Below are 13,973 nucleotides of genomic sequence, written 5' to 3'. Positions count from 1 at the left end.
GTCCCAATTAACTTTTTTAATGGCTCACCATATGTCAGGCACTGTTCTATGTGTTTTACACATAAGAGCCTGTTTTCAGCCTCACAGCTGCTCTGTAGGGGAGGTGCTACTATTATCCTCATTTTCAGAAAAGGAAACTGAGGCACGGATAGGTGGTATAGAGGGAGTGCCGAGCAGCGTGGCCCCAGGCCGGGCCCTGCAGTATTTACCAACCCTCCCCCCACCCCATACACTTCACATCACAAGCTGGGTCATAGACGTTTGCTACAGCTTCCATACCGGGAAGGAGGAGGGCTTCTGCCGCTCAGACTTTTGCTTTTCTCTGAGGGGTTCTGGGTGCATGTCCATAGCGGAAAGGGTGCTCCTGGAGAGAGGCCAAAACAACGACAACAGAAACTACTGCTTTTGAGGGCTCACTGTGTGCCAGGCAGTGTGAGATGTTTCGTCCTCGGAATCTCACCATGCCATAAGAGCATTATCCTCATCAGACAAAAGAGGAAACAGAAAAAGAGCGGTTCCAGTAACTCCCTCAGAGTCATGAGGCTTTGAACTCCAGCAGCCTGACTCCAGAGCCTTCCCCTCCCCCAAGCCTGCCTTGCCTCTACCTGTCCTCTGAATGGGTCTGAAGGTAACCCAGCCACAGCCTGGAGACCAGAGACAGGCCGGGTTGGGGGGGGTGGGGGGGAGCTGGGCCTCACCCATCACTTTGTTCACCCCCTCAGTTCCCAGATGGGGACATTTCAGTGACAAAGGGGAGGAGGAGTGGGAGAAGAAGAGGAGGAAGAGAGCATTGTAATGCTTCCTTCTTGGGGCTTTTCATCTGGCCTGTGACATTCCATTCCCACCCCTCCTCTAACTGGCCGTTTCATTGAGTAACTTTTTCTGATTGAGTGCACCTGGGCAGAAACGCCTCCCATATTGGCCCTGGTCATTGCTATGTCGTGTTTTGTTTTTTTTTTTTTTCCTTACAAAAAACAAGGGGAGCCCCTATTCCTTTGAGGTAGAGGTGGTTGTTGAAGTGCCCAGGCAGATCAGCCAACATTCCAGGAACCGCTCTGATCTAGTGCTCACCTGCCCCTTTAGAGGACAGCCGGCTCGTCACTGACTGGCTCCTGGGCCCTGGAGGTTCAGGATGACTCAGCTCTGGGCATGGCAGTCCCAGCCAGGGGCGAGGCCGAGGTATCCCTCAAAATGCCCTGCTCGCCAGGAGCTCCCTTTCCCAGGGTACAACTTCACACCCTTACCTTCCCGGACGGGCAGTCTCTGTGTGCCTCTTCCTCAGTAAATCAACAACTCGTAAATCAACACACCCTCTCGGACTAGCACGAGAGGCAGAAGAAGGAATCAGTGAAGAGCAGGGACTCTGCAGCCAGACTGCCTGGGTTGAATCCTGCTCCTGCCACTGACGTCCTGTGTGAACTTGGGCAAATTATTTAGCTGCCCTGAGTATTAGTTTCCTTTTATGTAAAATGGGGGGAAATAATCATATATTTCTCATAACGTTGATGGGGAACATGGGATCATTGAATACCTACTGGGTAGGTACCCAGGATACAGTGAGCTCTCCACAAAGGACTGATATTATTTTAATGTTCATTTATTTTTGAGAGACAGAGTGTGAGTGGGAGAGGGGCAGAGAGAGAGGGAGACTCAGAATCCGAAGCCGGCTCCAGGCTCTGAGCTGTCAGCCCAGAGCCGGACCTGGGGCTCCAACTCACGAACTGTGAGATCGTGACCTGAGCCAAAGTCAGACGCTTAACTGACTGAGCCACCCAGGGGCCCCAAAGACTGATATTATTGCTGGTGGTCACAGCCCAGTGCTAGGTCTCGTAGAAGAGACACACATAAAGGACACAGTCCCCTCCTTAAGTAGAGGCAGCATACAGTTAAAAAGTGTATGGTTTGGGGGGAGCTAAGCGGACCTTCAGTACGTTATTTAATTCCATTGGTACGTCAGTTTTCCCATCCCCAAAACAATTCTTGGAGGGTGAGATGGTGGATGATAAACACCCTGCCCGGTGCCTGCCACATTGTTGGCTCTCAATACATATGGATTCTCTTTCCCTTTCTAGGAGCTACAGTCTGGATAGGGACAGAGAGCAGATCCAGAACCAGCCAGCCAAATGTTTAGTTTTAGGGCATGTACAGTTGGATCCACAGAAGTTTGGAGGCCAGAGGATTGGTTCCTGTAGTTGGATTGTTCTAGGAAGGTTTCTTGGGAGAGGGTGGACCCTAGTTGGGTCTGAAAGGATGACTAAATAAATGGAGCAGAGAGCATAAATGGGCTGACCAGTGGTAGAAGGGGGATTGAAGAGATAAGGAGGGCAGTGAGAGGTCCGGTCGTGTTTGTAGAGGTCTGCATAGAAGAAGATCGTTTCCTTTCTCATATTGTCTAACTGGAATTTTCTGTGCTAACTTACATACCTCTCGCTGTAGTTGAAGACAAGTTCTCTTAGAAGGACCATGGTTATTTCAGACTAAATGAGCTTTTGGTGTTTTTCTTAAGCACTTTTGTGCTTGATATTGGGGTAAAGACCAGGTGAATTTCCTTAGATGAAAGGTGAAGGGATTCTGAGGGCCAATTCCCAGTGAAGTTTTTTGACCCTGAATGTCCCAAATAAGCCATACTGTGAAGTGCAAGGACCAGGCCAAGGGGTGCTTAGAGCAGAGAAGTGGGTGATAAAGAAAGAACTGATTGTTAAATCAGTGTCATGGACATTTGGGTGATAATTTGGGAAAAGTAAGGCAACAGCCCCACTTAATAAGATATCATGAATAAATGTAGATCACAATTTACGCATTATAAAAAAACCTGGAGCACCTGGGTGGCTCAGTGGGTTAAGTGACTCTTGATTTCACCTCAGGTCATGATCTCAGTGGTTCCTGAGGTTGAGTCCCGTGTTGGGCTGTGTGTTGCAGGCTCTGTGCTGACAGCTTGGAGTCGGCTTGGGATTCTACCCCCTCCCCTGCTCCTCCCCTGCTTGCAGGCTTGTGCAGGGTCTCTCTCTCAAATAAAACAAACAAAAAAACCCAACAACCCAACTTTATAGTATGTACTCTTGGAAATGCAGGTTTTGGGGGCCTCATTACAGACTTGAAGAATGAAAAGCCCTGAGGCCGGGCCCAGAAAACTGCATTTTCAACAAGTTCCCTCGGTGATAAAAAAAAAATCACCTATAAATATTTCCTATGCTTTCTTGTAATGCTTCTATAATATTAAGATGGGCAAAGCATGATTCAAAGGCATAAATCATTATGGAAAATATCAATAGATAAGGCTATATAAAATTAAAACCTATTTGTAAAAAAAAGAAACAGAAAAAACAAATCTACCATGAACCAAAAATAAAAGGCAAATGATGAACCAAAAAAAAATTTTGCAAAATATATGATAAAGAAAAAATATGAAAAGGGGTTAGTGTCCTTTCAATGTAACGAGCACTTATAAATCAATAAAAACAATTCCTATAAAAGAATGGGCAAAGGATATAAATAGGTAATTTACATAAGAAATGTAAATGTCTAATAATAGTCAATATTCTTACTGATATTCCGCTTTTTATCTTTCCAGTTTTTCTCCATAAAGAACATGTGGCATATGTATGTGTGTGTGGGTGTGGGTGTGTGTATAATATATATAATGAAAGATCATTCAGCCATAAAAAAAAAATCCTGCCATTTACAACAACATTGACAGACCTTGAGGGCATTACATTAAATGAAACAAGTCAGACAAAGAAAGATAACTACTATATGATCTTATTTTTTTTTATATATGATCTCATTTGTATGTGGAATCTAAGAAAACCAAATTCAGACACAGAGAACAGATTGTTGGTTGTCAGAGGCAGGGAGTGGGGAGGTTTGGGGGGCTGAGGGAAGTGGCAAAAGGTGGTCAAAAGGTCCAGACTTTTAATTATAAGGTAGATGAGTTCTGGAGATGTAATGCACAACATGGTGACTATAGTTAACAATATTGTGTACTTGCAAGTTGCTAAGAGAGCAGATCTTAAAAGTTCTCATCGGAAGGAAAAAATGTAACTATGTGAGGAGACAGATGTTAACTAAATTTATTGTGGTAGTCATTTTGCAACATTTACATATATCAAATCCCTCGGTTGTATACCTTAAATTAATATAACTGATATATATGTCAATTGTATCTCAATAAAACTGGAAAAAATTTTAAGATAAAAAATAATGGTGATTTGCTGTCTTATCAAAGGTACAGTTTTCTTATCTCAATAGTCCTACGCAGTAATTCTAAAAGTAAAGAAACACCTTCCTTCAGGACAGATCTAGTTTCTGGTTCTGTACTTATTTCAAAAGCTATATGTTTTTAGTTCTCCTGCACCCTAAAAGCTTCTTACACTTCAACATCTTTGTTCCTTCCATAACTTCATACCTAAACTTTTTAATTTTAAATGTATTGTTCTCTTTAGTGAAAGAGTGCATTGCAATGAATAAGTAGCTGAAGAAACTGCATGTTTGTGTTTTTGAAGACAGGAGTAAAGGACTTACAAGATCACACGAGGCACATGGCACAGATACATGTTGATACAACAAGGGTTCTTGAATTAAAAATATATGTAATTGTTAATATGCCATTTTCATCTCTCCAGCTGGTAGTGTTCGTTTTTTCTTCAAGTTTTCTAATGTTTGTTCATTAGATTGGCTCAGCCTTTCAGCAGGAAAATTTGGTAATAAGAACTGTATCAAAAGCCTTGGAATGTTTCATAACCTTACATTGAGAAATTCCACTTCTAGAAATTAATTCACTTCTAGAAACAATCATGAGTATGCACAAAGATACCACAAAAGCATTTTACTGTATTGTTTTTAATAGGGAAGAACTAGAAACACGTTAGATTTCCAATAATTCAGCTTTGGTAAAATGCATTATGATGCATTCACCAGTGGCATACTATGTAGCCATTGAAAATGTACACTATTTAGGGGCTCCTGGGTGGCTCAGTCATTGAGTGCCCTATTCTTGATTTTGGCCCAGGTCATGATCACAGGGTTGTGGGATTGAGCCCTGAGAAGGGCTCCACTCTGAGCCTGGAGCCTGTTTGAGATTCTCTCTCTCTCTCTCTCTCTCTCTCTCTCTCTGTCTCTCTCTCTCTCTCTCCCCGCCTCTCTCCCCCGCTTGCATGCTCCCTTTCTCTCTAAAATAAATAAAATTTTTAAAAATTAAGAAAAAATACATAGAATATTTAATGACATGGAAAAGTCCTAACAGTATTTTTTTTAGTGGGGTGAAAAGCCAGCTTACAAAACAGCTTGCAGTGATCTTATTCCTAAAAATATGTGTTCATTCACAGAACAATTGTAGAAAAAATAAACATTGACATTTTAAGGGGTCTTCTCTGGAGAAATTGTAGGTAGCTGTTACTTCCTTTTTTGTGTGTCTTATCCATATTGTCGAAGTTTTCTAGAATGTAAACGAACATTTCCATGATATGAAAATGACGGTAAAATGTATTCTATAAAACGGAACAACTCACTGAGAGAATGTTTAGCGTAGAACTTGCTGTAACAGTGTCCTGTCTCTTAACAAGTCACTTCTGTGGCTCCTTCCTCGGGAGGGCCCCAGGAGAGGCAGGGATCCCCAAGGCCTCCTCCCATTTGAAGCCTTACTGGAGGCCTGTGGTCTGCCTCTTGGTCATGTAGAATCCAGCTTTGGGGAAACTGCAAAGTAACCCAAAGTTTGGGAAGTAGGTTTATAGAGTCTGAGCTAGAAACTCCTTCTCAGAGGATCTAGTTTCTCCGCCCACGTTTTCCTCAAACAGAAACTAAGGCCGACTTCGGGGCTTGTCCAAGGCCACACAGCCAAGTGAATGACAAGGTGAGGCCTTGAATCCTTGGCCTTTCCGCCCGGTTGTATTTGTGTAATATGCAGATTTAGACCGGCCCTTCTCATACTTTAATGTGCACGGGGATCAGCAGGGATCTTGTTGAAATGCAGATTTTGATCCGGCTCGTCTCGGTGGGCCACTTCTAACCAGCTCTCGGGGAGTGCCGTTTTTGTTGGTCTGGGGATCGCAGTTTAAGTAGCAGTGGTGTAGAGCACAGATTCTGGAGCCAGACTTCAGCTTCCAGGTCCTGGCTCTGCCACAGGCTAACTATGATTGTTACCCGCGCTGTGCTTCAGTTTCGTCATCTGCGAAATCAGTTTAACACCTGAGAGTTTTCGTGAGGAGTTAATAAGTTGCTACACGTTAAGTGCTTAGGTCGTTGTGCACTACGAAGTGCCCAGCCGATTATCATTCATATTGCCCAGAGCAATCAGCGGGTGAAGTAGGGTTTGTCGAATGAATGAATAACCTTTGGAAAAAAGCTCTTTCCCGGGAGGCTAGCGTCTGAGAAGCAAAAGGGGAGGGCTCGTCGGAGGGGAAGAGGCCCACCTCCAAGGAGCTTCTCTCCCGCGGGTGGTCAGAAGGGCCGGGAGCGCCCGGAAGCCGGCCGGCCCGCGCCCCGCGGACCAATGCGGCCGCCCGGGGGGAGGGGGCGGCCAGCCAGCCCTTTCCGTCTGGGGCTCCGGCGGCCCCGCCCCTTGCGCGTTGAGACGCTCGCATTCCACGGTTGCTACATCGTCGCGAGGGGCGGGGCGCCTGTCAGGGAAGCGGCGCGCGCGCCGGCGCGGGCGGGCTGGGGCTCGGCCGCGCAGTGCCAGCGCCAGCACCAGACCCGCGCCCCGCGCAGTCCCGACCGCCGCCTGCGTTCTGGCTCGCGAGCCCCAGCTCCCGCCCGCCCGTGCGCTGCCCGAGTATGGAACTGCTGTGCTGCGAGGGCACCCGGCACGCGCCCCGGGCCGGGCCGGACCCGCGACTGCTGGGGGACCAGCGTGTCCTGCAGAGCTTGCTCCGCCTGGAGGAGCGCTACGTGCCCCGCGCCTCCTACTTCCAGTGTGTGCAGAGGGAGATCAAGCCGCACATGCGGAAGATGCTGGCGTACTGGATGCTGGAGGTATCTCCCGGAAGGGTCTCCCCTCCCCCGCCGCCCGGCTCCGGACATCTCCGGGCCGCCCTGTGGGGACATCCTGGTCTCAACAACAATCAGCAAGATGCTTCGGCGGCTCAGATCCCCGGGGCCTGGTCTCTCACTCGGGCACCGCAGCCAGCCGACTGCCTCCGTGGTGTCCCTTTCCCTTCCCCAGCCCTAACTCTGACTGCCGGTCGTTCGGCACCCTCCCTAACCCTTCCTTCGGGCCAGGAAAGCGGGACCGGGGCCACCCTCTCCCCTCCGGCTTCTCTCAGCGTCTCCTGCTTCCCTCCCCCGCTCGGATTGCTCGGGAGAGCGCGCCTGGAAAACCCTGGGCTCGGCCGCCCCCGCCCCAGAGCCGGTTCCTGTGTCTGTCGCGGGGTTCTGGCGGGGAAGACGGTGGGGGTGGCGCGCGCGCTGTTCCGGCAGTCAGGGAAATGAAAAGTGCGGGAGGCAGCGGCTGGAGTCTCCTCCCTTCCCTTTGGGTGTGTGCAGTGGGTGGTGGTAATGGGGGTAAGGTCCCAGTTCTCTGCCCACCGTGGCTAACTCTTCCGTCCCTCAACCCCCTTCTTGCTATGGGGGAGGGCAGTCTCAGTTTGGAATCCTTGAGGAAGGGAGCCTCTGGCGTACCCCCACCCCCCAGGGGAGGGGGAAGGAGGCAGGCTACGCGGAGGAAGTGGGGGGCGTCACCTTAGGGAAGGCGCATCCTCCGTATTAGTCCTTGTCTCAGAAGGTTACCCCCCCATTTTTTTGCCCCTCATCCACTTCCCTTCAACGCCCCCCCCCTTTAGTGCTGCTGCGTTCCCCATGCCCCTGCCCTAGAAGTGACTGTGCGCCCTCCCCCAGGTTTGTGAGGAGCAGCGCTGTGAGGAGGAAGTCTTCCCCCTGGCCATGAACTACCTGGATCGCTACCTGTCCTGCGTCCCCACCCGAAAGGCGCAGTTGCAGCTCCTGGGTGCGGTCTGCATGCTGCTGGCCTCCAAGCTGCGCGAGACTACGCCCCTGACCATCGAAAAACTGTGCATCTACACCGACCACTCTGTCTCTCCCCGCCAGCTGCGGGTGCGTGCATAACTCTCCCCACCCCCCTACATACTGTCACCACACTTATCAGGAAAAGGAAGGCCAAGACCTCAGAAACTTTCTGCCCCTGGGGAGGGTAGCAGAACCGATTTTATTTTATTATTATTTTTTTTTTTTTGGACAAAAGATACGGCAGTGTGGGGGACAGTCAGACGGTCAGGGTAGCTAACCGCGGCCTCCAAGCTTGAGCTGCCAGCATGAATTGAATCCTCTTCTCCTGACCTCCAGGGGGTGCCATTCCTTCCTGGTCTTTCCCCCAGATAGCAGCAAGTCAAACTGCATGTCTATACTCACTAGTACTTTGCCTCTGGGTTTACACAGCCACCATGAGTTATTTATTGGCAGCAAAAGGACATGCCTGCACACCCCCACTGGAGTGGGGGAGTGGAATGTGCTTCATGTGGGGGAGGGGGCTGCCTTGGTTGAGTCTTTATCCCAGTGTGGACTTTGTGATTGAAGAGCCTCCTAGAGCCAATTAAAGTCAGGCCCCGATTGCTCTCAGGAAGGGCCAAGGAGTTGTCATCCCACCTTCTTTCCTTCCTTTTCTATCCCGAAGAGCTGGCTCCTTCCAGGTCCTCGTTCTGAGGAACTCGAGCAGCTGCTTCAGGCCTGGTGGGATCACCTCTCCCTTTCCCCCTTAGCCAAAGGCCAGAGCTGAGGGATAGCCCGGGAGCTGAACTGCAGCTGCTTCCGATGTGATAATGATGCCCCCTCCCCTGGCCCACCCACTCTGACCGAGGTCTTTCATAACCCTGTGGGGAGCTGCTGTCACTCCTGTGGTTTGGGAAGTGGCTCCCTGGGCCCCTTGCTGGGAACTTGGGCTGGGCTCTTCCCGAGGCAGGGCAAGGGAGTCGAGGCTCTCTTTCCCCCACTGAGCCTGGAGAGGAGGTGGGGAAGCCGCTTGGATCTGGAAGAGGTTATTCAGGGCAGGCGGATCATCTCCTGGGGGGCCTGGGGGAGAGGATGGGTGAGCTGGCACCTTCCTCCACCTTGCTCCGCGGCGGCCAAGTCTTCTTCTGACCCTGAGAGGAGTCTCTGGGCCCCATCTCCCGGGGAGGAGGGCAGTATGCAGGCTGCTGTGATTGGCTGGCCGGGAAGCCAGGGTACTGGGGCCCCCGACTGCTGCTTGTCGAGGAACAGGATTCCTCTTCCTGCCAAGTAGCTCTCTGAGATGGGAGTAGGAGGCCAGAGTTGGGAATCCGGGAGGCCCCACGGCTCTTTGTGATGAATCTGGTAGTTTTTGGCAAGTCTGAAGGTGGAGCTGGTTTCCAGGGCCAGCGAGCAAGATGTTTCTGGAGGGGTTTGGGCTGGAAGGTAGAAGGGTACTTCCTTTTTGTGAAAAGACTGGCATGGTGTGTGTGCCTTTGTGTGAGGGTAGTCTCTCAGAACAGGCCACAAGGACTCTTCATCTTTTCCCTGTGCCTGAGCCGGGGGTGGAGTGTGCAGATGTCTTCTTACAAGGACAGAGTTGGAAGGGACTGCACAGAACTCCAGTCAGTCCAAACCCTTGTTGCAGCAGAGGGGGTCGAGGCCCAGAGAAGGAGGGAAAGGTCCCCGTCCTGCCTCAGCACTGCACTGAAGCGGCTGAGGAGGGTCTGGGTCTGGGTCTCCAGGCTAGCCCAGGTGGCCTTAAAGCCTACAGATGTGATACGAGCTGCCAGCCACCACCACTAATCGCTCCCAGGGGTGTGTTCCCCACCAGGCGAGGGCTGAGATTCTCAGGAGTTGCCCAGATACAGGGTAGGGTGGCTGCCCTCACATGGGACCCCCTCCTTCCATGCCTTCCCACAGGGAGACCCCCATTGCAAGTCGCCTTCCAGATCTTTCCTTGGAGGGTAGGTGCTTTCTGGTCACTTCTGGGTTAGGAGCTAGAGAACTGGGGCAAGCATGAGTAGAATGCTGGCTTCTCGGCCCAACTTCTTTTGGCTCTGGGCCAGGCCCTTTTCTGTAGGGCCCTGTGAGAGGCTTGGGGCTGATTTAGGAGGATGACACCTAGGTGGGAGCCAGGAGAGGGACAGCTGTGACTGACGGCCTGGAAGAGGTTGGGTGGGGTTGCCATTTCTGCCTTAGTAAGGGGCCAAACCCGAGAGTTCCTTCCTGTGATAGAACAGTGAAGAAATCCTCATGTGTGCAACTCAGAAATGGGGCCAGGACTAGGAACCTCAGATGAGTGGATTGGGTGGGGCGCCCAGCCTCCCCCAGGACGTAGCAGTGGTATGTAGCTGTGGGCAGGTGGAGATGCTATTTGGTCCCTCAAGGATCGCCTGGATCCGTCCTGCCTAGCTGGGCCTCTGCTTCGCTTCCTGAGATTTCAGTGACGCTAGCCACTGTGGTTCCAGGTAAAGCCACTGTGGTTCCAGGTGGCGTGGGGTGCTGTGTCTCAGGACTCACCCCCAGTGTCCCACCAACACTGTGGGATGTGGCTTAAGTTGGGCAACCTCTCCTTTGAGGAACCTCAGGGTTGGTTCAGTGGGTGTGTCACAGGAGGCGCGGCCTCACGCTCATTTGGGTGTCTTCAAGAGGTGCGGACTTGGCTGGGATGCAGGACTGGAGAGGCTAGTGGTGATCTCCCCTTTCACAAATCCTTGGGATTACGGAGAGCCTTTCTGCTTCACCCCAGAGGCGGCTCAAGGTTGTGATGCCTGCCGCTGCAGTCTGTTCGTTCAACCTTGGCCGGAGAAGTACTCCGAGCCCTGCACGAAGTCAGGAGAAGGCCTGGCTTATTGGCCCCCGAAAGAGAACCAAATAGGATTGAAAGAGACAGTTCACATCAAACACGTAGTTCTGGCACCTTGTAAATGAGCAGTAGATGCTCAAAGCAAGTGCCCCCAATTCTTCCGCGCCCTGGACTCCCTACTCCACAACGCCGGTCCTTAAACCCAGAAGCAGAACTGGGGCCCTCGCCTTCAAGTTCGATGGGCTTCCTTCCCTGTGACATTTCTGCTTTACTCCCTACCCTTCCCTTCTTCAGCCACTGACTCCACCCTCTTTCCCAAACACCAGGACTGGGAGGTGCTGGTCCTGGGGAAGCTCAAGTGGGACCTAGCTGCTGTGATTGCCCATGATTTCCTGGCCCTCATTCTGCACCGGCTCTCTCTGCCCCGTGACCGGCAGGCCTTGGTCAAAAAACATGCCCAGACCTTTTTGGCCCTTTGTGCTACAGGTAAGAGTCCTATATACATTTTTGCCAGGTGAGGGAAATACAAATACTTGGAAGGGTGGGAGGTAACTGGATTCTGCTTCATACTCCTCTCAAAATTTGTCAATATTATCTCTCTTCTGGAGGCTCAGAAGAGGCAGCAGAACATGATCAGAGCTGTATGGGATTTTTTTTTCTTTTTAGTGTTTATTTTTGAAAGAGACACAGTGTGAGTGGGGGAGGGGCAGAGAGGGGACACAGAATCTGAAGCAGGCTCCAGGCTCTGAGCTGTCACACGGGGCTCGAACTTGTGAACCAAGAGATCATGACCTGAGCTGAAGTTGGACACTTAACCAACTGAGCCACCCAGGCGCTGCAGAGCTGTATGGGATTTTAGAGACCACCAGTCTGTAAGTGGCTTGGAGAAGTGACTTGCTCAGGGTCTCACAGTCATTAAGTTGGGAGCACAACCAAGGTCTCTTGACCCTGGTTTTGTTTCCACACCAGGGAGAGACTCCTTCACCCTCTGGTCCCTGGCACACCGACCACCTTGGAGCAGACACACTTGTGCAAGTTTCCTGTTCACCCTGGTCCTGCCTTTCTCCCTCGTTGCTCTTATAGTACTCACTGCTGGGGTTTCTGGTATGCCCTCAGCTCTATTCTCGCTGCCTGGCATTTTTGGAGCAGTAGGAAGTCCGTGCTGGCCGTGATCTTTTAAAAAAGCCTTTGCCTCATGGTTCCCTCTTCCTTTCCAAGATTACACCTTTGCCATGTACCCACCGTCCATGATCGCCACGGGCAGCATTGGGGCTGCAGTGCAAGGCCTGGGCGCGTGCTCCACGACTGGGGACGAGCTCACAGAGCTGCTGGCAGGGATCACAGGCACAGAGGTGGTGAGTGCAGGGGCGCCGGCTGTGGCCGGTCAGCACTTCCTCAAGCAGTGCAATTCCCTGAGCCTCCAGCAGAGGGAGGAATGCATCCCTAGCCTGGTCTCCACTCCTGGTTTCAGGTGCCCCACCCCTGGGGCTTCTGTGGCCTTTTGTCTTGGTCTGGAGAAGAGCAGGTGGCTTGGGTGGGTTGAAGGGCACTGTTCCTGGGTGCCCTTTTCCTGCCAAATGATGTGCAAGAGTGAGGGTGGGGGAGCTGCTGTCAGATTACTGGGCTGCTCTCACACTCCCTTGCCACATCCTCTTGCCAGTTTCTTAGAACTGAAGGCTGATTCCTGGGGCTGGGTTGTGGCCTAACCTCCCAACTTCCCTGTGTGCTGGAAGGTGTCCCTCACCCACATCTGCTGCCAGATGCTGTGGGGGTGGGAAGCAGACCCTTCATTCCAAAGGGGACCTTCTGCCCTCCACCCAGCAGTCACTCTTTGCTGTTCCCCCGTGTTTGCAGGACTGCCTGCGGGCCTGTCAGGAGCAGATTGAAGCTGCGCTCAGGGAGAGCCTCAGAGAAGCCGCCCAGACCTCGCCCAGCCCGGCGCCCAAAGCCCCCAGGGGCTCCAGTAGCCAGGGGCCCAGCCAGACCAGCACTCCCACAGACGTCACAGCCATTCACCTGTAGCCCCGGAGAGGCCCCCTCCAGTGGCCACTGGCAGCAGAGGAGGGGACACCGCCACCCCCCCCTCCCTGCCTGCAGGAACGAACCACATCACGCCACGCCACATCGGAAGCCTGAGGGGGCCCCCCTCCTGTTCGCCCCTCGCCAAGACGAAGGGGGCAGGCCCTACCTATCCCTGCAGTGTGCACTAAGGGGCCTGGCCAGCCGTGTTTGGGTGGCCCGCCAGGCTCCTCCTTTTCCCTGCATCTGACCGGCTCCACTCTTTCCCTGATCCTAGCTGGCGGTGGGCCAGGCTGGTCGGAAATGAAATTGAAGTAGGTAAAATACATGCACCAGCGTTCCTTTTTGAGGCCCCCTTATTTCTGGGGCTCTCGTGTTCTCAAATGCCAAAATGCCCCCAGTGCCTTGTAAAGGTGTTGCACCTTCCAGAGTTCATGTATTTGGATTGGGGTCTTTCTGAAGAGATTTCAGAGATGCTGATAGACATGTGTGAGGGGAAACAGTCTGGACAGCTCCTCCTGACACGCTTTGGAGGCCCCAATATAATCCGTGCGCGCAGCTGCTCCTAGAGGGAGGGACCAGGCCTCTGTCCGAGGGGCGGGCAAGAACCAACCAATCCCTCCTTGCTTTGCTTTCCGCTCAGCTTCTCCTGTGTGAATGAGGGGGGTTAGTGCTGAAGGAAGAAGTTGTTTTAATTTATTAATTGCTTTGAGGACAACTGAAAGAGGGTGTGGTGGGGCCCATCGACCGCACACGCGGTGGTAACCCTGGTGGTTGCTGCATCCCTCCCCTCTGCTACTGGCTGGAGGATCTTTGTGGCCAAGGAGCTGCTACAGCCTGGGGTAGGGCCATGCCCTCCTCTCCCTCTGGCCCTCTGCCCCATTCTCTGGGGGTGGGGGATGGAGTAGGGATAAACTGGAGGTGACTGAGCCCCTGTCTGGAGAGGGAGGCGAGCCCTGTTGACACAGGTCTTTCCTACAGCCACAAGGTCCAGGCTGGTGGCCCGGGACCATCATGCTACCTTAATAAAGATTCTGGAATAATCCTGGCTTTTGGCTTCTTGGATTGGATGGTGCTATGGGGAAAAGCCGTTTCTGGGCTGCATGAGGGAAGCAGGGCAGAAGTCAAGGGTCATCATGCAGAGATTACCACAAGCCATTTCTGTAAGGGGCCAGGAAGTAAATATTTCAGGCTTTGCGGGTCATTTGGT

The 13,973-nt window shown here is 51.9% G+C and overlaps 1 protein-coding gene across 5 annotated transcripts in view; it reads left to right on the top strand.

Annotated features, from left to right (window-relative positions):
* Positions 1 to 13,806, top strand: part of CCND3 (cyclin D3) — a 96,509-nt gene extending 82,703 nt beyond the window's left edge. For 2 of the 5 annotated variants that reach the window (XM_025926146.2, XM_025926148.2), the window contains 4 exons: positions 7,831 to 8,046; positions 11,071 to 11,230; positions 11,963 to 12,099; positions 12,599 to 13,806. In XM_025926146.2, coding sequence (XP_025781931.1) covers positions 7,831 to 8,046; positions 11,071 to 11,230; positions 11,963 to 12,099; positions 12,599 to 12,766 — 681 coding nt within the window. In that variant the 3' untranslated portion in view covers positions 12,767 to 13,806. Of the gene's footprint in view, positions 1 to 6,624; positions 6,970 to 7,259; positions 7,470 to 7,830; positions 8,047 to 11,070; positions 11,231 to 11,962; positions 12,100 to 12,598 lie in introns of those variants that run through there. The other 3 variants (XM_086706846.1, XM_025926144.2, XM_086706845.1) reach the window with 3 other exon arrangements.
* The last annotated feature ends 167 nt before the right edge of the window (positions 13,807 to 13,973 follow it).

Source organism: Puma concolor, chromosome B2 (genome assembly GCF_028749965.1).
Source record: "Puma concolor isolate L17-30 chromosome B2, mPumCon1.1.hap2, whole genome shotgun sequence".
Lineage (NCBI taxonomy): Eukaryota > Metazoa > Chordata > Mammalia > Carnivora > Felidae > Puma > Puma concolor.
Note: the sequence above shows the minus strand (reverse complement) of the source record. Positions and strands in the feature narration are given on the sequence as shown.